At 44.5% G+C, this 27,059-nt stretch overlaps 1 protein-coding gene across 1 annotated transcript; it reads right to left on the bottom strand.

Annotated features, from left to right (window-relative positions):
- Positions 1-6,893: 6,893 nt before the first annotated feature.
- Positions 6,894-25,255, bottom strand: EIF4G2 (eukaryotic translation initiation factor 4 gamma 2). The gene is made up of 20 exons (XM_061552742.1): positions 25,205-25,255; positions 20,212-20,334; positions 19,613-19,715; positions 18,940-19,071; positions 18,578-18,644; positions 17,737-17,888; positions 16,710-16,820; positions 16,047-16,130; positions 15,471-15,569; positions 14,033-14,201; positions 13,080-13,243; positions 12,488-12,610; positions 12,103-12,231; positions 11,435-11,536; positions 10,408-10,626; positions 9,781-10,039; positions 9,075-9,279; positions 8,272-8,480; positions 7,779-7,900; positions 6,894-7,312 (listed from the first exon to the last, which is right to left on the bottom strand). Exons 6-20 carry the CDS (start codon positions 17,818-17,820, stop codon positions 7,244-7,246), a joined length of 2,148 nt encoding a protein of 715 aa, XP_061408726.1. The 5' UTR covers positions 17,821-17,888; positions 18,578-18,644; positions 18,940-19,071; positions 19,613-19,715; positions 20,212-20,334; positions 25,205-25,255; the 3' UTR covers positions 6,894-7,243.
- Positions 25,256-27,059: the final 1,804 nt, after the last annotated feature.

The raw sequence follows: 27,059 nt of genomic DNA, 5'->3' as shown, positions 1-27,059 counted from the left end.
CTCATCATCATCACGGTGGCTAGGAGATGTTAACTACCTCGCCTGGTGTGCAGGAGAGTGTGGGTTCGATCCTGATCCTGACACCTGCGGTATATTTGGAATTTGCGTGTCTCTCATCATCATCACGGTGGCTAGGAGATGTTAACTACCTCGCCTGGTGTGCAGGAGATCGTAGGTTCGATCCTGATCCTGATGTCTGCTGCTGTATATTTGGAATTTGCGTGTCTCTCATCATCATCACGGTGGCTAGGAGATGTTAACTATCTCGCCTGGTGTGCAGGAGAGCGTGGGTTCGATCCTAATCCTGATGTCTGCTGCTGTATATTTGGAATTTGCGTGTCTCTCATCATCATCACGGTGGCTAAAAGATGTTAACTATCTCGCCTGGTGTGCAGGAGAGCGTGGGTTCGATCCTGATCCTGATGTCTGCTGCTGTATATTTGGAATTTGCGTGTCTCATCATCATCACGGTGGCTAGGAGATGTTAACTACCTCGCCTGGTGTGCAAGAGAGTGTCGGTTCGATCCTGACCCTGACACCTGCGGTATATTTGGATTTGCGTGTCTCTCATAATCATCACGGTGGCTAGGAGATGTTAACTGCCTCGCCTGGTGTGCAGGAGATCGTGGGTTCGATACTGACCCCTGACGCCTGCTGCTGTATATTTGGAGTTTGCGTGTCTCTCTCTCTCCCCGTGGTCGCGTGGATTTTTCTCCGGGTCCTCGGGTTTTTCCCTCCACGTTTAGAATCAACAACGTGCGTTTAGAATATTTGGCTACTGCTGCAAATGTCCACATGATAAGCCACATCGTTGAGATATCATTTGTGGCCAGATCGCTTCTGAAAAAGAGCTATATAGCTCAGTGTATCTTACCTGGAAACATTTGTATAATTCATTTGTTCATGTTATTGATCCATTGATTGGTGTTTCACTGTGGTGATGAGCACATCTTTTTAATTTCATTTCCCAAATTGATACGTGTCAAATTACAGTTCAGTTTAATATTTCATACCATACTTACATGCAATCGTTGACGGTGGAACTCAACATTATAAATACTCTGAGGGGTATTCCCTTAACTTTCTCCCAATACAGTTCTGTACCACGTCTCGATATTCAGTTGCACTTAGACACTGTCGAACTCCAAGCTGTATTGAAAGTCACCGCCTGAACTGAGAAACACAGGATGAGCTGACTCGGTATTCTATGAGTACGTGCCACCCAGCCACTCCTAACTGATTGGAATTTCAGCCCACGCACACCGCAAACAGATATGCCCAATTACTTTCTAGGTTTTTTTTTTAAATGCTTAGCAACATTATTGCATGCTCGAGTAAGATGTCATGTTTTATTGTATGAAGCTACATTCTTTTCTTATGCCTGGGTTGACGGCCCGATATGCTGCAATTAGCGTGACTAAGCCACAATGAAAGACGAGTTATCAATAGCATGGTGCTATTTTTAAGTACAGTATATTAATGCTAAATTATCACCTAAAAAATACATGAGGTAAGAATAGTAAATGTCATTCTTGACAGTTTGATTAGTTACACACGTTACTTTTTAAATCACAGCACCAGCCTCGATTGGCCTTGTTTACATTAATTTGCCAATAACGATATGATGCCCAAATTACTCTTTGGTTCTTTCGGTAAAGTCACGTAGATTAAAAATAAAAATAATAAAATGAAATAACTAATTAAATCACGACGTTTCGGAGGCAACACAAGCTTCCGTCATCAGGTGGAACAGCCACAGCAGTAATTTTGCAGTAATTTTGCTGTGGCTGTTCCACCTGATGATGGAAGCTTGTGTTGCCTCCGAAACGTCGTAATTTAATTTATTTATTTTCATGTTATTTTTTTCATCTACGTGACTTTGCCGAAAGAACCAAAGAGTATGGACGCTTGCAGTCACGAAAACTTCAAATCTAGGATTCCCAAATTGTGAAATACAGTATTATGTCGTTTCTTTAACTAGGAAAGCCTCCCTGTATCTTACGAAATTTGGCTTATTTCTGATTTAGTCATTTGTATGATCTGTGCTATGGGTCTCATTCCTGGCACACTTGGCTAATATAAAAAATAATGTTTATCCACGTCTTCTAAAATGCTTGAAATTCCGCACAATGTGGACCTTTAAATTATTTTAAAATAATTGCAGCGGGGTCCTGAACAATCGGGAGAGATGAAGGAAGGTGATTGTTGGGAAGGTAATAAATAGCAGGGTTGTAAGGCCAAGATTTAGAGCATAGCAAATTATACCCAGTGTGGTTACGATACACAAAAGGATAATTACGTGAAATGGGGAATGTAGCTGGCAGGAAGGGGGCAGCTATTCAATACAAACAGAATCAAGTGTCAGGGTAGATAGAATATTCAACCATGAGGGGGGTGGGTGGGGGACGAACAGGGGAGTACTATGTTTAGACTTGAACAGGGGACAGCTGCAACAGTTCTGTGCTCCTAGTGGGTTAAAACTATAGACTAGTGCCGTAAAATTGTTTTAAATGTGACCATACAGCTACAAATTCCCTACCCTTGTTTAAAGACTGACTAAATGCTATGAAGTGGTTGCAGTTGCCCTACAAATTATATATTTAAACAATCCTATATCAGCCCTTTATCATTTCACTGCTGGTTACTAGGCCTCCCCATGCCATGACGGTCATTTTGGATTTACTCCACCACGATGGCCACTGTGGGTTTGTGAATGAGCAGAGGGGTGGGCAGGGCATGACTGGTGCAGATATAATTGATAACCTCAAATTTGGAGGCAACACCAGTGAAGGAGATGGTAACCTTCAAGTAGTTTTGTTAAAGTATGGCATTGTATACATAACTAATGCAATCATTTTGGCCAATGGATTTTTGTATCGATGATCTTCAGTTATGTATAGCCGTATGCAGAAGAACCAGAGTTCCGTCCTAAATTTGCAATGGTCACAGAAATGTTAAATGTTACCTCATCTTCAGGACCAAATTCAGGATGGCCCAACATTTTTTTAATTCTTCACCTCCCTATTAATATGCACTGGTGTGGGACGGCTGTCCAGTGCGTAGAGATGGCTTTAACCCAATTCTTAACACTTTATGTGATGAGAAACCCGTCAGAGAAGGAATGTGCGTTCACGCTGGAAACAAGAGTACAGCCTTGCTTTAGAATAACGAGGCTTTGCATGTTGATGTGATACAAATCCAAATTGTGTCAGAATTTTGGTTACAGTCAGGTGTCTATTCGTTTAAGGCTTTAAGCCAATATTCCACAGGTAATATGTATAGGATTTTGATTTAACCATTTCATATTTATAATTTTGGGATTTTAAAAGACAATTTTAAATATCTTTTTGGGATTTGCACATCCTTTACATTATCTTACTTTAATTCACACGTGACATCTCCCGATGCACATCCCAAGAAGGTAAATATGTTTTAACCTAAACTCTGATTTGTGCGTGAATGGCAACAAACAGGAGTGGAGTCGTCAGAGCCATGCGACTTTAAGTTCGTGATGTCGCACACGCACGAGTGCAAGAGTGAGATGGAACTGCAGAGGATGCTCCAGGCTACCTTCAGTGTCTTCGAAATCTCCATCGACAAGCAAGGCGACAAGGTACCATCCGACGAGCCCTCAACAATAAACTCTCCCACAGCTTAAACAAAGAAGCCTGTATTCATCTGCTTGGTTCTTTCGGTAAAGTCACGTAGAATGGAAGTAATAAAATAATAAAAATAAAACAATAAAAGAATTCTCACGACGTTTCAGCCGTCCTCAGTTGAAGAACAGGTCTGCCAGAAAGACAGCGTCTTTCTGGCAGACCTTTCTGTCAGAAAGACAGCGTCTTTCTGACAGACCCGTTCTTCACCTGAGGACGGCTGCTTGCGTTGTGGCCGAAACGTCGTGATAATTATTTTATGTTTTATTTTTATTATTTTATTATTTCCATTCTACGTGACTTTACCGAAAGAACCAAGAAGATGAATCCCTGCAGTCACGAAAGCTTTAAATCGAAATTTAAGCCTGTATTCCACGTGTTGCTCACATATCCTCAAAGAAAGGTGCACAGCCACTGTGGGTGTCATGAGCAGTGCCATATAAGGGTGTGGAGGGAGGGCTGGTAAAATGTGCAGATAAATTGTTCAAAAGGAAGCAAGCAGTGGTGGCTCAATGTTTTTCTAGGACGAGGCCGACGCCCTCGCAGGGAAGGGGGATGGGGCTAGGGTGTAATGGCAGCTTGCCTGCGGTGCTCAAATAACTAGAAAGATTGAGGTGAGATGTGATGCAAGGGGCTTCGAGATCCTGGGGAATTTAAGTGCCAAATAAATGTACACCATAATTCCTTAACGTCCAACCGTTCGCTTGGCCTCCTCAGATAGTGCCCATGCTCACGGCTGTGGCCCCCGTGGCAGGCGAGGGACTGCGCTTGCAGTTGGGCTGCCCAGGGTCTGGGCGGGCCAAGCGACTGCTGCTGCAGCACTACGATTCGCTGTGCGCCACGTGCGTGAGGGTGGAGCGGTGCCTGGGTTCCGGCCGTTTGCTGCACTTCTGCTTCACGGTGGCGCTGGAGGAGACGCACGTGTGCCTCAGGCTGGAGGAGTGACGCCTCTGTCGCACAGCTGTGGTCGTGAGGATATTTGAGAAATGGCCTGCAATAATTGTATGCACAGCCGACACAGCTTGTTTTTACCATATACCCCTCGTCTCGTTGGGCTCTTGTGTGGAGTATTTTCTAAATTGTAAAATCAGCTTCCTTGACATTCCCAGGTGTCTGAATCTCGGCACCGTTAAAACTGCACTGTGGTGCATAAACACGCAAGGTAAAAGGTGGAATCCGGCAAACTCACACCGCTGCTGGTGGACAGGGCTTGCTTCCACAAGAGGGAGCATTTGGTCTACTCTTCCATGCCGACCCGACATTTTGAGAAGAGGGAGGCATACCTACACATCACCCCACAACCTGCCGATTGACCGTGAACCCATTTATACTGTTGTGTGGACAGAGCCATTTCAAATATCGTGCCGAGAGATGGATATGAAATAGCAAGCTCTGGATTGCAAGTCCAATGTGCTATTACACCAAGAAAGCTCAGATTCGTGTAAGGACAAATTGGTTAATTCTCTAAGTCTATTTTATTCCCCTGCACTCTTGCTGAAGTTTCCATTTATATAGAAATTCGCAGTTATAAACGTAAAATAAAACCCAAATATGCCTCCTTCCTGTCCTTAGAGGCGTAGTCTGCTAATTTATTGTTATATTCGTCAGAATCGACGCGAATTATTGTTACATAAATGTAGACGACAATTTCAATCCCATTTAAACCTTCTACTAGTTTAAACTGCCACATCCTGGTATACAGAAACACACCATGCCAGACACCCTACTTAACTGCCAACGTAGTGCTTTGCTTAAGGTCTCGTTCCACGGAGTATTGCCAACTTTAAAGTTTATATTGTTTAATCAAGTGAGAGCTCAAAAGACTAAGATGGTCTTATTTACAAGAGTGACCTGGTACATTATTCTGCCAGGAGGCGGCAATGATTGATATTTATAGTTCATTTAATTAATTCGCAGGTAATCTTTAAAATGTGGCAAATTTGGACCCTGACGCCATGAAAAAAAAAAATGATTATTTTACCTTCAGCAACCCACACCGACCAACGTGGTTAAGCCCCATAATCGACAAAGTGTGGCGAGGCCTTCTTACAAACTTTGAGTGCCAAAAAGGCTTAGTTATTTACTCTTAACTGGTTCGATTGTTACTACATTTTTTATCTTAATTACATAAGTGATACCATGACTTTTGGAATAAAAATATAAGTTGGTAAAACATTATTTTCCAACGTTTTATTCACAGCCTTGCTTTTAATGTGAATTGAACATTTATGTATATTGAACTTTTCACACCGTACGTAGCCATCCGTGCTAATTGGAGGTGCAGGGGAAGAATAAAACAAGGTCTGAGGAACGCATTGTAAATATACAAAAACAGCTGTAAATGGCTTCAGCTTTTCAACGACACTAAAATAAAGCCAGGCTTTGCCAAAGCAAGTCATACCGTTAAAATGGCTAAGAATGGACAACACCCCTTGAACGGCCGGTACTATTCTCAGGCCCAGGGAATGGCCTCCTGTAACCGGTTGCAATATTTCACGTAAGTTTCATGGTTTTTAAGGACACGTACGTCTGCTGCCACCGAGTGGCAAAATCTGTAAAAGCGTAACAAGCAGTCATGCCTCATTTGTTTTTACCAAAAGTAAAACTCGAGGACCCTTTTGCCAGTATCAAGATATGAAATGAGAGAAACTGCCCAAGTTTGTTTCAAAAGTGGTTGGCTGCAGGGTGGTGTATATTTGAAAAATTAACAGCTGCCAAAACGTTTTAAATGACAAATGGGAGCACACAGCCTCTCCTTTTGTATTCACGTGGCTTGTTGCAAATAAAAAAAAAAGCGGACCAGTTTTAGAAATTGTCTTGCCCAATTTAATATGCAATCAGGATCACTGGAACCATCCATAATTATGTATTGTGAAGTGTTTTTATGTAATGGTACAAAGCTCGAGATATTTTGAATAGGGTAGAGTACCAACACTTTACCCCATCACACACATGTCAAGCCTGGTGGTTGTTTACACAACTTATACTGCTGGGTAGGCAGTGGTGGGGGAGAAGGGGGGGGCTTAAGAAAACGTCCTACCTTTTCAAATCGCCAGGCAGGGAGACGGAATCGAATCAGTAACCTCTGTATTAAGTCCAGTGTGCTAACCATTGCACCGGAATGCAATGGACACTCGTGTTTAAGTAGATACTAAACAAATGCAAACGCTCTTGGAGTACAATTGGGAAATTGTCAATAACACCCATCAACATACAAAAGAACAACAGACCCTTAGCCATGGTTCAAGCTTATGTTTATTTCTCATGTGGCCATTTTTACAGTTCATTGCCATTCCTGCTAGTATCATTTGTTCCGAACACCAACACATCTAAAATTTAATTTCATATATTTTTTATGCTGCAGCTTTTTCAAGTTATTGGTAATTCAATTTTGATGCAGCAAAAAAAACCTTCCCTGGCACACTCATCCTTGTGTGTCGTGTGTGCGTGTGCGATGCAATGCCTGATCAAACATATCAAATACAGTTACCCTTTGATTATTCACTAGTCTTTTAAGTTTATTTCTAAGTCTTTTTTCTTATTTTTATATTTTAAAAATTTCTAATTTCTTTCTTTCATTTTCCTTTTTAATCTGCATCATCATCTTCAGACTCGTCTTCTTCAGCCGTCTCCAGCCAAGTCAGCCACTGGTTGACCTGCACGCACGCGCATGGGATGTTATGCCGGCTGCAAAACACATTCTTTCACCACAACATGTGTAGTAAGGCAAATAAATCCGTTGAATAACTGAGGGAAGCAGATACCACAGGTACAATAAAGTGACCTCTAGATCACACATAAAGTATGTTTTTTGCATTTTTCAAGCCACTTCAACACTTGAGTAGTGTCACATTACAGTACAACAAATATTTAGAATTCAGAGCTGGAGCTGAGCAAAATTGTGCGCGCAACCAAATTTAAAACGCAGATTTTTTTTGTGTTGTCATTTATGACCAGGCTGAGACCATCAACTTGTTACAATTGAGAACCCGGGTTTGAATCACATGTAACTGCCTGGATTCCAACCCCAGTTTCTCAGCAATGCCAGCTCAGCACTCGGACCTCTATTCTACTAGGCCACCTTGACACAGGTCTTATAGAGAACTAATGGCGTTATCGTACCTGGAAGAGAGCCTTGCCCTTGCCCGGGAACTCCTCCGTGACATCTTCCTTCCAGGCCATGAAGGCTTCCTCCTCAATGATCTCCAGGTCATACAAGTTCATGAAGAAGCGCAGAAGCATGCCTGCAGCATACACACACAACAATTTTCCCACCATCACTGTAAGCCTCCATTACAGACCATCCTGTTAGGACAAGCGCCATGAAGCGAACACCACTAGAGGGTGGTGAGGTGCAGTTTAGCATGTAAGCCTGACAGGTCAATGGTCACAGGCATTTAAGGTTAACTGGGGTGTTTGCCATCAGTAGTGTGGTACTGGTGCTTGCGAAAATACATGGTGTTTGTTTGGGATAGTACGGGTGTGTGGTAACTAGTGTTGTGAGGGTCATTGTTATTAGTGTTATCGGTAGTGCTGTTTGTGGTACTGGTACTTGCGAACGTCTCATCATGGTGTGTTGGTGGTTGGCGTTACTGGGCTTGTATATGGAGCTTACCTTTGGGGAAGCTTTGCGTGTGGCAGTGCACCTGCAGGGCATACAGCGCCGCCACCTGCAGGCTCGTCTGGCTGTGCAGGAACTTCTGAAGTACGGGCTTGAAGGAGGCCAGCAGCTGTTTCTCTGCTTCCATCACGTCCCGCACTGGCGCCACACTTGGGTCCAAGCCTGGCGCCAGTGTCGTTGCCCGTGTAACGTACTGCAGGAAGCTGCGCACACAGACCCCCGTATAGCTTTAACAGAATGTTGGAGAATGTGATGCGAGCCAGCACCATGCCCAGTTGCCATCGTCTCCCCAGTGCTGATGTTTACACACAACAGGCAGGTATTAATTAAGTCCGATAAAACCTAGGCCTCCCCATGACCGGTTCAGATATTCGCTCCATATTAGCCGTGAGTGGGTATCAAACTCAGGTGACTGGGTTCTTAAAGTAGCACACTAACAACTCATCACTGCTCCCATCTTTGTCATACAAACTTGCGAGCTTCTAATAACCAGACATGCAACGAAGCATTCGTTTCCATACTAAAAACTACACCGACATGCACGTATTTACGATGTATCATTCGATACAAGCGAGAGTCCCATTTCAAGGGACTATTTCGGTGAAATATCAGCCTGTGGACACCAAAAGCAAACTATTTTACCAGAGGAAGGCCCACTGAGGAATATAGCTCCTTTTCAGAAGCGACCCAGCCACAAATGATAGCTCAACAAAGTGGATTATCACATGAAAATGTATAGTAGCCAAATAAGCACTCTTAAGTGCGTGTTTCTAAATGTGGAGGGCGAGGTCCTCTACCTGACGGTGAGGATGTTAACAAAGCTGGAGTCGGTGTGTAAGCGCGCTGGGACGTTCTCCTTGATCCACTTGTAGATCGCCTGGGGGGATGGGTCTTGCTCGATCTGTTTGCTGAGCTCCTTCTCCAGGTGCAGCAGGGGGAACAAGTACGAGAGGCCCTTGCCTTCCAGGATCTCCAACATGCGCTCCTTGCTTTGGTCACATTCTGCAGAGCCAGGCACGACAGGACACAGCGCCCCCAAAAAGCGTTAGTAAATTTCCCGCCCACGCGAGGAAGCATTGAGACGGTTCTCATCGCCCGTTTACTTACAGCCCCGAGACAGTGGCTGGAAATTTCACGTTTATCTTTAGGTCAACCAGACAACCACTGTTTGAATACCCCAATGGAGTGGTACCCATTTTATCAACCCCCTGAGACAAATTGTGCAGTCTACCTCCCAACCAAGAATTTAACTCGCAAACCTTTCGATTTGGGAACCCCTGAATCTTACAGAGCCACTTGGCTGGATAAACCAAAGGTCTTTTGACAAAGAGCTGTACATAAAATGGGATGATCTATGAAGTCACGACATTCCCCACAACGTAAAACACACACTCTGACCCCACCCACTCACTGCCCTGCCCTCTGCAATACCCCCAAATGCCTTGTCCCATTGATCCCCCCCCACTACCTCTGCGCCGGATCCCCTTCCATCACCCTACGCACCGGGCAGCATCTTTTGCATGTTGATGCGGCTGCTCTGGAAGAGCTCTGCGAGCTCATCACGCGAAACTAGCCGCGACAGCTGCTGCAGGCACAGCAGGAAGAGCGGGAAGTGCGCCCCATTCTCCAGGGGTTGCGCCAACTCCGCCAGGCCCACCAGCCCGCCCGCCACAGCACGTGCCACTAGCCCCGCCGCTGATGACTTCACCAGTGGCACGTCCGTCTCCAGCTCTGCGCAGCGTTCCAGGAGAACGCACCAGGCCTGCAAGGGCAATAAAACAAAGCAATACATATTTCGTCAAATTTACTCTGCATCCATCTAATTTACTTGAATGATTATTTATAGATTTGAAGTTTTCGTGACTGCAAGGATCCATACTTTGTTTTTTTCGGTCAAGTCACGTAGGTGAATACTAAATCAAATTTAAATAAATTAAATCACGACGTTTCGGAAGCAACACAAGCATCCGTCATCAGGTGTGACTGCTCCAGCAAAATTACTGTAGCGTATGGATGATATGTTGTAGCCTGTCGAAAAAGCGAACTCCTTAAAATAAAACCACCACCACCACAAAGGTGCCCCCCCCCCTCACTGCTGCCACCAAAGTGCCCTGACCGCCGCGGCCTCACCTTGACAAAGATGTCGGGTGTGACGAGGTCGTGTTGCTGCTTCATGGCGGAGAGCAGGGCAGCCGCCTTCTCACGGTCTTCATCCGAGCGCTCCAGCGTCAGCGCCATCACGTGCGACACCAGATCGGGCAGCATCGGGCGTGGTGCCCGCAGCTCCTGCATCGCCGTGGCCCCCGTCTCCAGGCTGCCCGTGCCCAGCACCTCCAGCACGATCGTCTCCTACCACAGCCCCAGCACAGACAAAGCAAAATCCATGACAAGGTCACAGAAATCGGTTACGTGTTCGAACGGCAGCTTATTTTGACTTAAAGCTTTCGTGACTGCAGAAATTCATATTCTTGGGTCTTTCGGTAAAGTCACGTAGATAGGTTCAAAGAAAATAACAAAAAACTATGACGTTTGGATCGCAACACAAGCAATTGTCATCAGGAGAAAAAAGAGCGGGAAAGCTGCTAAGGCAGGCTGTTTTAAAGGGTTGAAATGGGTGTAGCCCAAAGGTCAAAAGAAGTGGGCGGTGCTAGTGATGTTGAAGTGAGAAATTTGCATAGCCCACTGGCCATCAAAGATTCGACCATGAAGCCATCCATACATATATAGACACACAATTTCAACGGAGAAGATGGGTACAATCTGTGCAATCATTGGAAGGACGTTATTAACCAGTTTAAGTCATAACTGGCTGTGATGTTACCTTCCGATGTTAGTAGTTATTTTCGACTCTCTGGTTTAACATGGACAGGTCAAATGTCTCACTAACAGCCACCATCGCTCGTGTCCTCGATGTGGCGGCGGCTCTGCGATCTTACATTGACATGCTAATCTCTCGGAGCACACAAGCAACATCGCACAGATGCTGAAACTACTGCAGACTAAAACACACCGACTTCGCGAGAACCTTGCAAGCCTTGCACTCGACCACTTAATATCCCTACCCACAGATTCCAGAAGACGCAGAATTCCAGCGGGAGAATACCAACCACGAAATGTGAGGGAATTCAAAGCGTTTGAGAAAAACCAGCGCACTTACCGTTTGTTTCAGCAGCTCCTCCTTCGTTGGTACTTTCTTCTCTTTTTTGGCAGGTTTCTCTTGTATGGGGGGAGGGGCAGATTTGAGGCCGAGGGTAGGTGGCTGCACACAAGCACAAACATATTACATTGACACTATCCATCTTATTGCTGGGGGGGGGGGCATGGTTACACACCACCTGTGAACTGGCACTTTTATCAAGGCAAGAGTTTGCAGATAATGCAGAGTTGTGAAACCCCCCAAACACAATGGGGCTGAGGTAACCAGAGATGCTAGTAGTAAAGAAAGTGGGGCTAGGTACACGTGAAGCTTTGAAGTTCAAAACCCACGAGTGTGTCTTTCGGCTTGTGCAGAGAGAGAGAGAAGCCCGGTGACTAACGCGATTCCCGACCACGGCTAAAACGGTCCTGGGCCTCCCCCAAAAGGTCTACCCAGTCTCTAAAGATTATCTGGTACAAACCATCAACACTAGGAGACAATGGTGGTTGCATATGGTGCTGGCCACACAACTACTCTTGCGTATCATGCCAGCCTTAAAACAGGTGCCGTGAGCAGAACTTGCCCAAGCAGCCCGTAGGGCTACACCAGTAGGGGGCAGGGAGGTGAATCTTTTGTCTCTGTGCAAGGCGAGGGTGCATGTGTGTGTGCGCATATGAGTGCACACATACCGGGCCAAGCGGGGGAGTAAGTGTGCGCGGTGGCTGTGTGCTGGGTGGCATCATGGTTGGAATCTGCGCTTGCAGCTTGGATCCCTGGCCGCGTAGCAGTGAGAAGGACTGCGCCGGTCTTAGGCTGATCTGCGAGAGCCAAGCAATCACCAAGACACTCAACAACGCACTCCTGCTAGAACCAACGCTTCCTCACGTTGGCGCTCCAGCCACGACACGAAAGCTTCAAATCTAGAATCACAACACGACAGCGGGACAATATTTATATTGCAAATTGCGCATTTGTACAGGTGAGAAGTCTGGGGGAGTAAAGTAATTTTACAAGCAACTGCCAAGTCTAAAAATTGAGAGCGATTGCAAGCACTTGTCAGAGGGACCAACCCACCTCATCTGCATTGACAGGGCCCTTCTTGAATCCTTGCCCTCCAGGCCCCACTCCTCCAGGGGGCCCGAAAAAGCCAGCTCCCATTGGACCTGCCAGGAAGCCCTGCTGCTGCTGCAGAGCACCCTGTGAAACGCACAGTAAGAGGCGGTATCAGACACGCGGTCAGTATTGTGCTTTATGGTAGGTCGCAAAATATGAAATGTTAAAAAATGTTTTTTAAGAATGCAAATATTAATGAAATTAGAACACTTGGCCATCTAATTTAATGAGGATTTGTGGATGTTACATTTATTAAGGAGTCATTCAAGTTGCATGACGTAACTCTACATTTGTATAATGCCCAGTTTTCACAAGTAGGTGTGGGAAACCACAAGCAGGAAGGCAGGCAGAACTGGTTCCAACAATTGCCCAAGATTTGTGGTCCTATATTCGGGATGTTTGTCCAACTCCATTAACTTGAATGCGACGAATCAGAGAAATTTCACTGCTGAACGTTTGCGATTTTCCTCACAGCAGTATTCAACAGAGAAGAGATATACAATGGAGAGAACATGTTGTCAGGCGCATGTGTTTATGCTGCTAGCAAGCTCACCTGGTGTGCCCGTGAGTATGCAAGCTTGCCCGGGTCCAGCCCGTACGCGGGCAGCACTCCTCCGGGACCCGTGAAACCGTTGTACATTGGGCCTGGCCGGTGGCGAGCAGACGGGGGCGAGAAGCGGCTTTGGATCACACCGGGACCCGTGCCCAGCTCACGGCCTGGGGAACACAAATGCACATCTCGTCAGCACACGTAAACAAAAAGATACCTCATACGTAAACACGTGTACAAAGTGAGCACCTAGAAAGGCCGGCATGGCACAAGAGTGTGGTGTAGCAACAGCACCAATGCCCAACTTTTTTTGTTTTGTACAAGTTTCAGAAGGGTGTTGATATTTAGAATAGTTTGCTACTATAAATTTCCACGTGATAAGCCACTTTGAGCTATAATTTGTGGCCAAGGTTGTTTCTGAAATGTAAGTTAATACATCGGTGGGTTTTACCTGGTAAGATAAATAATTTGGTAAATGTTGTATGTCTTTAAGTGATTTGTTTACATCTTTTGGCATCCTCTGGTCTAACACCGTTTTGAGACATGGCTCAAAAGAAAGCTGTCTCTGGTGTGGACCAATCAGTTTCAAGGACAATGAATATATTATCAGAGTGTGTTTTTGGTTTGCATTCTGACCACAAGCATTGTGGTTAATGCAGACATTATTCCTTGTAAAAGGTTTCAGTTTGGTGTTTTAACATCTTAACACCTGTTTTGTTGCCAGACAAAAGAGGAAAACCTATTCTCATTATTTATTTACCTTTTCTATAATTTGCACTCCTGTGTTTGTTTCCTTTGTTGTTGTCGTTACGTTCTTACTCGCCCCTACTGAACATACGTGAAAAATATCTTCATAGCTCATCGGATTCCTCCAGTATAAATATTCGGATTTCTCAATGAGCTACACTGCGAGTGTATGCGTGCCATGTTGCACATCAGACCGTCACGCCTCTCACCAGGCATCTGTCCAAACATCTCGGACAGCCCACCGAGTGGGTCCCGGGGGTCCCTCTCAAGCCCCTTCCGGCCCATGGCCGCCGCCCCCCATGGTGCAAATGGATCGTCCTGGAAGAACTCGGAACGGCCAATCCCATGCAGCTGGGACGGAATGAAAACTCCCAGGTCCTGCGAGCAAATGCACACGCACGCAGACGTTAAGAGCCACGCAACGCAAGCTCCAGCGCAAACACCACCAACACCTCTTTTTTGCACTTTTCTTCCCCCAACTGCACCATCAGGAACCAGGACAGACATCAAAAGTCCAGCCACTCTCAATTAACCAATGCTATACAGACCATGTTTGACCAATAAAAAATCAAATTTAGCGATTAAAAACAAAAGGCAATAGTTTCACTGAAGTGCTATGAAAAGCTGATTCCAAAACATCCCCTATTATAAATGTTTCCTTTTAAGGCCACAGTGCTATTGACAAATGTGTTGAGGTTTTTGATATTTGAACCTTATGGCAGTACCCCGGGGTACCATAGTACCCCGGCTCTCACAATAGTCGGCGATGCGGCAATAGACTCATCTCGACGAGCTGTACACGATGCACTATGGTACATACGAGCGTTCAGGGTTTCAGCAGAATTGTCCTCGCTGCGTTTCGACATCATGGAGTAGCACTGATTTCGGATTGGTACCCCAGTCGGAGTTAAGTACACCCCTGGAAAAAATAGTGTCCCAAAAATAAAAATTCAATTGCCTCGGCCATTTTGTATTATTTGGTACCCTGGGTAACGCCATAAGGATCATCTACCGTATGTTGCTCAGTGTAAGGGCAGGTGGGGGGGGGGGGGTTGCAGGACCAGTTATAATATAAGTTATGTTTGTCGTAGAATGGAATCAAACCCGGGTTCACAGCCCAGCCCGCGCTCACCACATCAATTTTCTTTTTACAATGGTACGACGGACACAATATCCACCAGGAACTCCTGCGACAAGCAGTGCACCACCCTGTGCTAAAGAACGGCTCTAGAGGTTGATGTCGTGCAACTACTTCCAAAAACCATTTCAATGGACTTGGGCACACTTGGGTAGAAGTACACACCTTGGATGTTGCCCTACGTTGGAATGTCAATCACTCACTGCTGATTTTTATTAGATAGTCGTTGATATTTGTATTTATTCATGGTTTATTTTTACTTCACTGCTTTTCTTCCATGCAACCCATGTAAACCCTACTTCCCCATATAACGTGCCTGCCGCTTTGGCAGACTCGCCATTGAAAAAGAGCGGCTTAGCTCAAAGGGCCTTTACCTAAAATAAATTAACACAGACCTGAATGACAAATTGAGATTAGATTTTTACTATTTATACCGTTATCTGTGCAGTCAATGATAAAAATCAAGACTTAAATTTTTATTAGCAGCAGCAGCGGACAACGGCATGTACCTTGATGGCGTCTTGTCTGATCTGTGAGATGGGTTTTGGTCCGTTGTCCGAAAACGCCTTCCTGGGCACCCACTTGTTGAGTCGCAACTCCACCGTGTCCTGCCACATCGGAAACCACCGAGATACTTTTCTATACAAGCACCTAACAGAGCAGCCCAAACCACAAGGTTATACAACTCTCCAAAAATAAATTAAAATTCTCAAAAAATTTGACTGCTCCAACAAAACAAGGGTGTTAAATAGTCATACACAAAACAGTGGACAATTGGGGAAAAAAGTGCATCTTATAATCTGGAGAATACAGTAATCATGTACATGTGAAACTTGAGTTTCAGGTGCAACCCATGTAGACTGCATGGATTTTAACACAGACCTCACCAGCACTGCCTCAGTAGTCCTAAGCAGGCAACACTGCATATTTTTATGAAAGACAGTTTTGCAGTGTCATAAAAAGCAATATCCGTTTAAATATTTACTTGGCTGAAACACAAATATTTAAACAACAGACTAGATGATGCATCTTGGTGGATAAGATAATTTAGTATAACTGCCCTCGGTAAACGTAAGATTTCTCACCTGTAGCAGGAATCGAATCCGTGCAGGCAGATCCTTATTGGCCATTAAGGACTGCATGCGTAAAAAGTACTGATCCATCAAGGACTGTAGGAAGGACGGCAACACACACGGGGGGGTTAAATGACTGCAATAACATTTTGCCATAAAGTTTTTGAGATAGATTTCCCTACACCGAATTCACAGCAGCTCACATACCGTTAAACTATTTTTACACCAATTATTTGTGTATCTTCAGCAAGAATAAAAGAATAATCCAATGTCTCTTGGAGGTACGGGACTTGCACTTTTTTCCTGTCGATGCTGGGATTTACTGGCGGCTGTCATGCCCCTTTCATGTGCACAGGCTGCTTATCCCTGCTTGTGACAACCTTCAATCGTTGTTTTATGGCTCATTGATTTATTTGTGCCTTCTGTCTTTTGCCCGTTTTTGCTCATTAACTTGACATGACCATTATACTCCTAGACAACCAGTACTTCAGATGTTCTGGTTAGCAACCCAGTGAAACACACAAGCTTCAAAAATACCCAGTCCCAGGGCTCAAACTCAGGAGGCTCAGATGCTTTAGCTCAGTATCCCAAGCAAGGATAACAGTGCTACCTCTCCCATGACACCTCAGCCAACAAAGGCTTAAATCAAGGCTGAAGAAGGCAGCAAACACTCACCCTGGCCTTGTCATGGTCCAGGCGGGGTCCCACCGTCCGCATTATCTGACAGAGGCACTCCAGGTCCTCCGCCATGTCCTTGAGGGCCACTCTTTTTTTCTTTTCCAGCAACTGCACAACACCAAGGGACCATTCATGGGCAGGTTTGAATACAGACATGCGAGAACGTTCCAAGCTCCATGTTACGATTTGGTAAATCCACTAAATCATCGTTTGCAACCAAATTCGAATGAATCACGACTTATCTTTATGCAATAAAGACTTGCGATGGAATGGGGAAAAAACAATGATGTGAAAGTGCAGAAACATGAAAGTGTAAAAACATGAAACAAGATGGATGCCAATCTATGAACAAAGCCTCCATTTTGTTAATCGTATGACTATGCACCATTTGTATGTTTGAACATCATGGTGGGACCTCGGCTCTCCCATAAACTGCATTGCGACAATTTTATGTCTGCTGAAGGCGAACGATATGACTACGGCATTCATCCTCGCTGCGCTTGGACGACATGACAACAGAATGATCCGCGCCAGGTGGGACGGAGTCGCCAAAAATAAATTCATTACGATCGGGAACCCGAGGTCCCGCCATAAGGTTAATTTGTTTAAACTTGATATAGTAAAACAGGTGTGACACTTTCAGCCTAGCAGCTGCACTACGTAATATCATTTGAGAAAACCACCTGTGAGAAAACCATCGTAGTTTAGTTTGAGAACTATGGTGGACCCTAATTGCCGCTTTTCCACTGGCAAATCCAAGAGTGAGGGGGGGGGGAGAGAGAACCCTCACAGTACAGATGAGGGTTGTGGAGACTCTCCTACACGCGTCTAAAGACTTGTTCATTACCCGTGACATCAACGACACAGCTAAGATTTTTGCAGGGGAAAGACAACCCTTGAGCCATACAGGACTGGCTCGGCAAAGTCCCGGCGTGGCTCAGTTGTGCCAGTGCAAAAGCCGCACGCGATTCGAAGGGCAGCGGACGACACCCATATAATCCTCTGCCCAGGTAATGGCACTCACGGTCTTAATGCAGCGGTGCAGAATGGACTCGTGAAGGAGGTCCAGCTTTCCAAGTTCCCCGATGAATTTGATGTTGCCCAGCATCTTGAGCTTAGCAATGGTTCGCTGCTCATCTTCCTCCGGGGACAGTGGCGAGTCACGATTGTCAAAGCCTGCAGCAGTGGGGAGGAGGGGGTAGTTACAGCCATATTGAGTACTGGCCACAGGTCCATCTCGATATGTAAAACACCCACTACATAGGAGAGCAAGAAGCTGATTCCTACAAATACTGACTCGCTCGTACATAGGCTCGTAAAAAACATTAAGCACACACTAAGCAAGCGAGAACTCTATTACTACATGCACCACTCACACAATATTCATAAGCAGACAATATATCTGTTATTTTAACCCTTTGGCCTACTGAGAGTATAATATCTCAAGCATCAATTAAAGCTGTGTTCCGTTGATGATATACTATGTGAAAACGAGTCCAGAGTTTGCGTGTACAAACAAATGCTTCCGAAATTATCCACTTGCAGAAGGCTGTCAAGCCTATGGGTTTTTTTTTATCAATTCTGTTACTCATAGGCTATCAATAAGTACATCACTACACACACCACATGCATACATAGGCTAGTAAGAAGTCCATTACTACATAAACCACTGAAACACAAGCTGAAAATCAGACTTTCTATACATGCAACATGCACTTGCAAGGCACCCATCTCGACACAGCACACCACTTGTCAAAGAGGGCACACCTTCATTTAAAAAGCTGGATTATAATGAGAACACACATGATGCAAGTTTTCATGGCACGCCCTAAGGAACCGGCCAAAAAGGGAGCAGCAGTACTCGCCTTCGAGTTTCTTGGTGCGGTTTTCGAACTCATCCTGAAGTTTAGCTATTAGTAGTCGGCGGAAAGACTGCAAAGAAAAGAAAAACACAGTAAAGCAGGTATCAGCACTCCAACTCAATCAGTAGAGTGCGTTTAGTATAGCCCATCAATAAGCATGGATTTAGTAAACCCAGTTGCTTGCATCTATTTGGTACATAAGAATAATTCGTTATTGATACGTACCCATCAGTTTCACGTATTTCATACAGCCCCCATGAACATCATGTACACCCCGCCCCCCCCCCATCATTATCATGCGATATCAGCATATTACAAATATTCCACAGTGGCGTGTATTGAACAGAGGTTGTGGGGCGACGTACTGAATTGTGTTTATGCCGTCCGGGTCCCTCCAAAGGAGGGCCGTCAAAGTTGGGGGCGTCCTCGGCAAGTCTCTGACATAGCTGGGAGTACAGCGAGCTGTACTTGGGCTCCTCAAGCGCCTTCTCAAAGATCTGCACACGCAAAGCCAGGGATGGACCACACACTGAACCGTTACCCGAGAAACATTCGTCAGTCTCTTTTGCCATTTAAGCGTTTGCTCACCGCACTTCATAGAATTCACCATGAAAGCGGTGGGCTTGATTGATGATCCAACACTCACCGATTTCACTCACTGATTTTACTCTAACCACACGCTCACCACACGCCCATCACACCTCATTATCACTGGACTACAGCTACGACCATGGCTGGTCCCGGTGAACGTCACGCGTCAATTTCTCCACCCATAAAATCTCATCATTACCGTGTTCAAACATCATGCAATCGCCTCACTTTTTTTTCTGCTTATTCCCTCGCACTGCTCCACTTTGTAATGTCTTCCCATCATCTCTTTAACAGGGCTATTATGTTGTGTCCCACAACGTGATGCATCAGGCCCGCACATTGCCTCGATAAAAAATATAGTATACAAACAGAGCTATTGTGTTAGCCATTTGGCATTCTGGGTCTGTGATCAGCACACATGTAAAATGAGAAAAAAAAGCTACTCACCAGGAGGATGATACCTTTGAGAATTAGCTTGGAGTCTATGCCCACATTGAGGAGCTCAAGACATAGCTTGTCAAACTTTTCTGGAGTTAGCTTGTTCAAAATTCTGTGGATGGCAAACGAGAAAACCAAAGTCACAAAACAGAACAAAAATGCATGTCATCAAAAGATAAGCAGGTCTATTAGGGAGTGTAAAATAACCACGTGTACACAATTATCACCAGAGTATGCATATAAAAAACCACATGTTCTATATTTGTTAAAAATAAATGTGATCATCATGTACATTTAAAATCAACATTTACAAAAGACCCAAGACCATCAACTTGAGTTAAGGAACAAAACATATTTAAGTAAACCAGAAAAATTATGCCTTCTTGTGATTTCACAACAGTTACATTAAACCCCATTAATATATCCTTCTTAAAGCTTGAGTTGCTCTCTGCATTGCATCAGGCTCCAGGGGTGACAGTTGCATACAACTTTAATGCAAACATTCCAACAGATCCCAGTAAAATCTGTTAACTAAATTGGAGATTTTCACTCATGGTGATTTATGCAACTCGTCACAATTTTCAAGTTGGGCAACCGCCAATATTTACCCTCGGACTTTGCGGAAAATGGCCTCATTTCTGTCGGGGGTTGCAGAGGTGTTGACTTCTCGTTTAGTGCTTCTGGAAGGGACCCATCGCTGGATGCTGGTCCCTGGGCTCCCCAGGAACTCGCTGCAAAATACAAAAAACAGGTGCGGTCGTGTTAACAGTGGCGCGAGGGGGGGTAAGGTGCTGGGGGCTCTTGGAAAAAAATGTTCGCACTCAAGAACCACCGCTCTGTGTTGGTGACATCGCCGTGGAATTTGAGCCACATTGTGCCGGGGGATATAAGGTGAACTTTAAGAGCGAGCACGAGTGGCGAAAAATCAACGGTCACAATAAGCGTGCCTGTTCTAAAATAGCATGTGTAAATAAACACAAATAGCTAAAGAGCAAGATGCTCTCCCCCTCCCCGTTGCCTACACAGACTGCTGGACAGTGTTGCGTTAAGGAGCACTTATTTAGGCCGAAATGGCAAACCGAGATAGTGTGGCCAGCACCACATGGCTGCCTTCGTCTCTCCATTGGTGATGTTTATACACAGCAAGAGGTAGTACCTCGGAAACAATTACACTTACTTACACCCAACAGCTCCATGTGCTAGGCAGGGTTTACTCAGGAGGCCCTGTGGAGTAGTGAAAGCTTGCTGGCAGGATGTCAGAGGACAGACCCATGCGGTATGGGTTTACATAATGGTGTGACTGGCAGTTTCCCATTCTGTACTACTCACCGAGCAAATGAGCAGTGTTAGGTACAACATGTAAGCGTTATACTATTAGCCAGAAGAGGTTGTATGGCAAAAACTGAAACTTAAAAAATAATATGAATCGTCAAGCTGAGACTGCACCTCTGATTTGCAGTGGCCTACATATGGTGTGAAAGACGTTCACAATACATACAGTTCACATGAACACATCTCAAACGAACGATTTTGAAAAAACTGACTTCACAATTCCATCATGGGCATCGTCAGAAACGTCGGCCTATTGGCGCCAACCGGTTCAGTTTATGTGGTGCGCACCGGCGGGGGGAGGGAGGGGTTGGCAACCACGCTCATGTATGGAGTAGACCCAAGGTGCCAAAGAGCAAATTTTCCCAAATGCGTCAGAATGTGGCAATTAAGTCAGTTCCACGAAATGAAAATGTGGTGTAAACTATAAACTGTATCATACCGATCAACACGCTCATATACCATGCCCTGCCGATCACCGACCCAATGCAAATTTGGCTTCTGAACTATTTTCCAGAGCAGAGGCATTTTTCATGTTATTAATATTCATAAGGCCTGCCGATAAACTTAATACACGGTTGCCAAATAGGGGTTTAATTAACCCATCAATGTAGATTCCTAAATGTATGACCAATGCACCGAATCACCTGCGTAAGAATACGCCTTTTGATTTATGTTTTATAGAGTGGCTTCACATATCGCCGCAGCGGATGCTACTTTATACTAAACATTGAATATTACACAATGCATTTTAGTAGGTTTTTTTTCCCTCTCCGAAACGTATAATTATGGCTAGAGTACACCAAAGAGAAAATTATGAACTTGCTCTCAATCCAATAACTTTTTTTCCTGCGTTGTTTCCTAGTGTATTATTTCAATAAATTATGTCAATAGCTGCGAGGTGGCTCTTTACAAAAACACTCGTGTACACAATAGTAATACCAAGCCAGATTAAGTGAATTATTAAACTTCAAAACCAACGGCGCAGTGAAGTTGGCCAGGAGATGGCAGGACAGCAAATTTGGTTGGTGAATCCACCTATGCAGTGTGTAAACCCCTTTGTAAATGTGGGTTTCCTCTCCAAAACACACCGGTGTGCTGTTTTGTTTTCGTGACAAACCTTACTAATTGGCTGTCGGGTGGTGTCGGGTTGAATGACACATTTATATTTACGTGATATAACCTAAAAAAAACCCTCGTATGTAAACCCCCTTTGTATGCGTGGTGGATTCTCTGGGTACTCTGGTTTGAACCCACGCAAAAAACTCATAGACTATTGAATACGTTTAATTAATATACTACAAAGCATACTCAAACAATCCAGTGGCGAACAGAAGAAACTCGCCGAGTCAAGCAAACGAAAATAAATCTACCACTAGCGGTTACTCTGCCTGCTGCTTGCAAAGAGCTACCCCCTAACCACCCTTCACCTACAAATGAGTACGAATATTTTGAGGTTGTATTGCATCTTCCAAAGATGAAGTAGGTGGTGGTGGTTAGGGCTAAAGTGCTCATCTATTGCCGGCAGTAGCGAGACATTGGGTGGACGCACCCCTACCTCCTCCCCCACCCGCTGAAGATCTGCACACGCACGGCCCCCCGCGCGTGATCACCTGCCCCCACCAAATTGGACAGCCCAGAGATTTCATAGAGCTGTGGTCGGACTGCGGCAATGCTGCCAGTGTTTTTAAAGTTTAGGTTTTTAACCGTTTCTCTGAAAGCCGAAAGTAGCGTCTCCTATTGAGCCCAGAGGAGAGCGACTCCGACGTAACCTAGACAGCATTTTAGTTTGAAGAAAACGTCTCTGAAATCAACCCAAAGGTGTCTGAACCCAGATGGGAGGAGTCTTTCTGGGTTCACGAGGAGAGAACACCTACTCAAGGCGAAGAGTTTGTACTAAACCCAGAAGTCTCGACAGAACCCACAGGGGAAGAATGTTTCTACTTGACCCAGATATGGGGTTCCCCCCCCCAGCTCAAATGTAGACTACTTTTATACCAAGCGTTTGTCTTAGCAAACATCAATTTATGTGCTACTAGGATAACTCTTTCTCAGTGATCTCTCCTCAATGACTCTCCAGCATTTCACAAAACCCAGTAAAAAACCCCTCCAATCGACTCAAGCAGGAGGATACACAGAACCCACTTACTGATCCCACGAGGAACACAGCCCTGACTGAGCCCGAGGGAGACACCGCCATGCTGCTATAAAGCCAGCTGGCTCCCATTGTGCAGCCACTGGACACAAATTTCAAAGCTGTGTATGTAGTGAACGTGACCACAGCAACACTAAACACAGCGGTGTCGTCCTGACACCCTATATAGCAGCAGTTACTCAAGCATGTTGACAGCACGAACTCGTAAACTTTAAATTCCTTTCATTTCGATCGCCCTGCCATTATGAGTGCACTAAATCTCACACCGTCAATTAACAATGCATGCAAGTAACAGCTACCCAAGGCTTTAAAACGGTCAACGTATGCGATGCAATGGTATAAACACTCATTGTTTAAGCAGGTCGAGTGAGTCTATTACAAGTACATGGTATTCCTCCAATATTTTTACAACGCATGAGAATTGCTTAACTTTTTAATCGTTACATCCTATTCGTGAATATTCTTTAAATGCTTCGCCGTTTAATTTTGCAGTGGTTGTGTTGGATCATTATATATTATTTAGTCATTTCATACACTATCTAACTATTGTTTGGAATGTCGAGTGTTAAGTTTTGTGTACTAGACTATCACTAAATACATTTTTGCCCGATTGTATTTTTCTACCCCACCTGCCTCTTCTGAGCAAGACTGTTTCGTCCTAATGGACGTTCAACTACCTCAAGTTGTATCAATTGAATGAATGAAGATCCATAGCCTTTTTAAAAAGGACATAGGTCATTTGTAATAGGACAAATAATCTTGCAATTGGGAAAGAACTTGAAATTGGGCGATGGATACAGGCACAGAAGGGTATTCTTATACAAATGACATCACAGTTTGCAGCAGATAAGGTCGGCCAACGCCTTTTAAATTACCGTGCAGCTACAGGAAACGGTGGTGCCATCGCTCGTTTGCCGCTTGTTGCAGAGGTTCGCGGTTCGAGCCCAGCGGCCGCCCCGGTTAATACTGCGGGTCTATTAACCAAAAATACATGCTGTCTGCTTCACAGTGGATGTTAAAAAGTTCCCGTGACGTTCGCTCTAAAGAAGTTGGCTACACGATGTACCGGTGTCATGGTTCAAGTTTCGAATAATTGCTTAACCCAATAAAATCAGAGAGCAACATTTCCCCCGTACTGCCAGATTCTATTCGTCATCGATCCAGAGTGCCTTCACGATAGCTTTTCGCTATAAGAATGGCGCAAAATAATAGTGCGTGTTAAATTATTGTTATTATTAAAATGGCTCTGGTCAGCCCGCAAGGTCATGAGTTAAAATCCTGGCCAGGGTAGACTCGGCATGACTTCATACCTCAGGGGTAGTTTAAAATGAGTACTGGTGTGGTGGTACGATTACGTGGTGATAATTGGTTATAGACAAAAAAAACACACAAACAATACAACGTACACAAGAAAAAAAAATCAAAATTGCTTAATAATTGCATTGTAACAGTGCTTGTCCAACCATGCATGCAATAACAATTATATACAAATCTATGTACTGCTGTCAATTTAATAGACCATAGATTCTAAATGCAAAGGGGAAAAAAATATATTGATTCACGAGTCAAATCATGACCACAAATCGCAACCATTTGTTAAATTGTGGAACAAATGAATAATTACATTTCTCGTCAGCCTCATGTAAAAATGACCAATTCTAAAAGCATCAGTCGCTTAATAAAGCAATAAAAAAAGGCCAGTCAATTAACTTTCACCAGGTTTAAAGATATCGATAAAGAGCTTAATTTTCAGAATTTATGCCTAGGGTGTTACGATATGTTTAACAAGGCTTTCAAACTCATTATAAAAACATTAAGACCTCAAAGTAAGGCCCTAGCATGTTATAGTGGCATTTTAACCGGATAACCGAATTTCCATTGCTTTGAAACGTATTGCAGTGGGGCTTCCAAGTGACGTTAATGTTGCGTCATTACAATGCACTGAACGTATATCTTTAGCGTGCGCTTAATTACAAACAAAACTTAAATTTGCTGTTAGCCCAGGACACACAACCTAGGCGACTACTCACACACGACTGACTGCAGGAGCTCCTTATTGTTTTGGCAAACTTATTCATTTAAAGTTCATTCCGGGCAGGAAATGGAAAGACACTCACCTGAAACGAGAAGAACCCCCTTCTCTTATGGCACTCTCCACTTTGGCGGCTTGCGACAAATATTAAAAAGAAAAAAAATGTTAATAAACTTCTCCAAAGAGTGGGTGGCGGGGGGGAGGAACACGGTCTGCAAAAGAAGGGTGGGGTAGAAAGCAGGGAGATAAATTTTAAAATATATATTTAAACCACATACCACAGTTTGTGTATTCATCTCAACATCGCCAATCAAGCATGCCAAAGAGGCCGCGAGTTATGCAAAGACTTGCACTCGGCGACACAGCACTCAAAAGGCACCATTTAAAGGCAAAAACGATGTTGCCTTTTCATTTTTGGCCTTGATCACCGGAATTATACTTAGCTGATAATAATAATGGTAACAGTGCAGCCCTGCAGTTACTTGCTCACGTACTACTGGCAGGTCCTCCCAATTGAAGGAGCTTTAAAGTCACTCTAGAAGGTATTCGGCCTACTCCTCCACTAGCCAGATGTCTTTGAGAATAACAACCTTTTTTTAGGCTAGAGCAGGGGTCGGCAACCTACGGCTCCGGAGCCGCATGCGGCTCTTTACGGGCTGCTTCTTGACGATGAGTACGTATGTACAGTATGTACTCAGATGCATTGCGGCTCTTGAAATACTGAATTTTGTACCGAATTGGAAAGAAATGGCTCTTCTTGTTATTTTGGTTGCCGACCCCTGGGCTAGAGGATAAGCGGAAGGTGGCAGTACGAGACAAACCAGAAGCCATTCCCTCTTACATCCATGTACCTCAGGGCTTGTATTACATTGAGTGGACCTGTATGGATGTGGCAAACCAGGGTATTCAATTCTAGCTCTGAATAACCATAAAGGCCATGCTGCTCTCCGCCAATGTCATGACAATCACCTCCATTAATCCTTTTGTCCGCATCGCATTTAGTACGAGCAATTTCAGCAAAGGGAGTGTGGACAGGACCAGTGACAAAAGCTCTGTCCATAAAAGAGTATAAAACGGCACGGTCGCTATTTGCCAGTTGGTGGTTGTTGTGGCTTTGCACCGCTGCCTTGGGGTAACATTGCGTGCATCGGGAGCTATAATCGGTGGAGCCATAATCGCGGGTGGAAAATCTCCCAGCTCAGGCCGAGTAATTAGGGCTTTAATCGCAGAGGCTGAATGGAATGCATTTCTGAGAAGATCCATCTTGCCAGCAGTACAAGACGAATATAAAATACGTTTCACACAATATTTTCATCTTTTAAGTTTTACGAGTCAAATGCATTAAGGATATTATTTCCATTGTTCCGTAGATTTCATCAACACCTATCTTGACACCTAACAGTTGTCGTCACTGGTCATAATGGTTCAGATGAGAGATATGCATTTATTTTCTGTATCACGATGCCCAGTAGCCAGCATGAAACGGCATTAAAGTTGTAATAAAAGTGAAAATGTTTCTTGATTTCAAAGTTAGCAGAAATGAAGACGCAGACAACGTTTTGAATCTCAGTATGGTGGTAGTTGAACGCAGTATGAATAAGGAACAAACAGTTAAGTCAATTTACAAAATGACTGGATGACTCAAGAGCTAACTCGATAGAGGAGCAGGAAGCACCTCCTGGGTTGGCGGATTTGAAAGCTACAAGGGGCAATCGTTTTAAATGAAACCACGTTCTCAAGGGGGGGTCGATGGTCTCGGTATAAAATATTCCCCCCCTTTATTTGGCCTAATCGAACTCTTACGGTCTTGAAACGAAGAGTTCAACCTGATTACAGGAGTGCGAGAGCTGCCATTAAGAGTTTCAAATTCCCGTGCGCATGCCGAGGCTTCTACAGAACTTGAAAATAACCGGTCGCGTTAAGGAAGTCTGAAAGCTCGT

This window comes from Lethenteron reissneri, chromosome 2 (assembly GCF_015708825.2).
Source record: "Lethenteron reissneri isolate LAM-NWPU_2019-01 chromosome 2, ASM1570882v1, whole genome shotgun sequence".
Taxonomy (NCBI): Eukaryota; Metazoa; Chordata; class Hyperoartia; order Petromyzontiformes; family Petromyzontidae; genus Lethenteron; species Lethenteron reissneri.
This window is presented reverse-complemented; position numbering and strand designations above follow the sequence as displayed.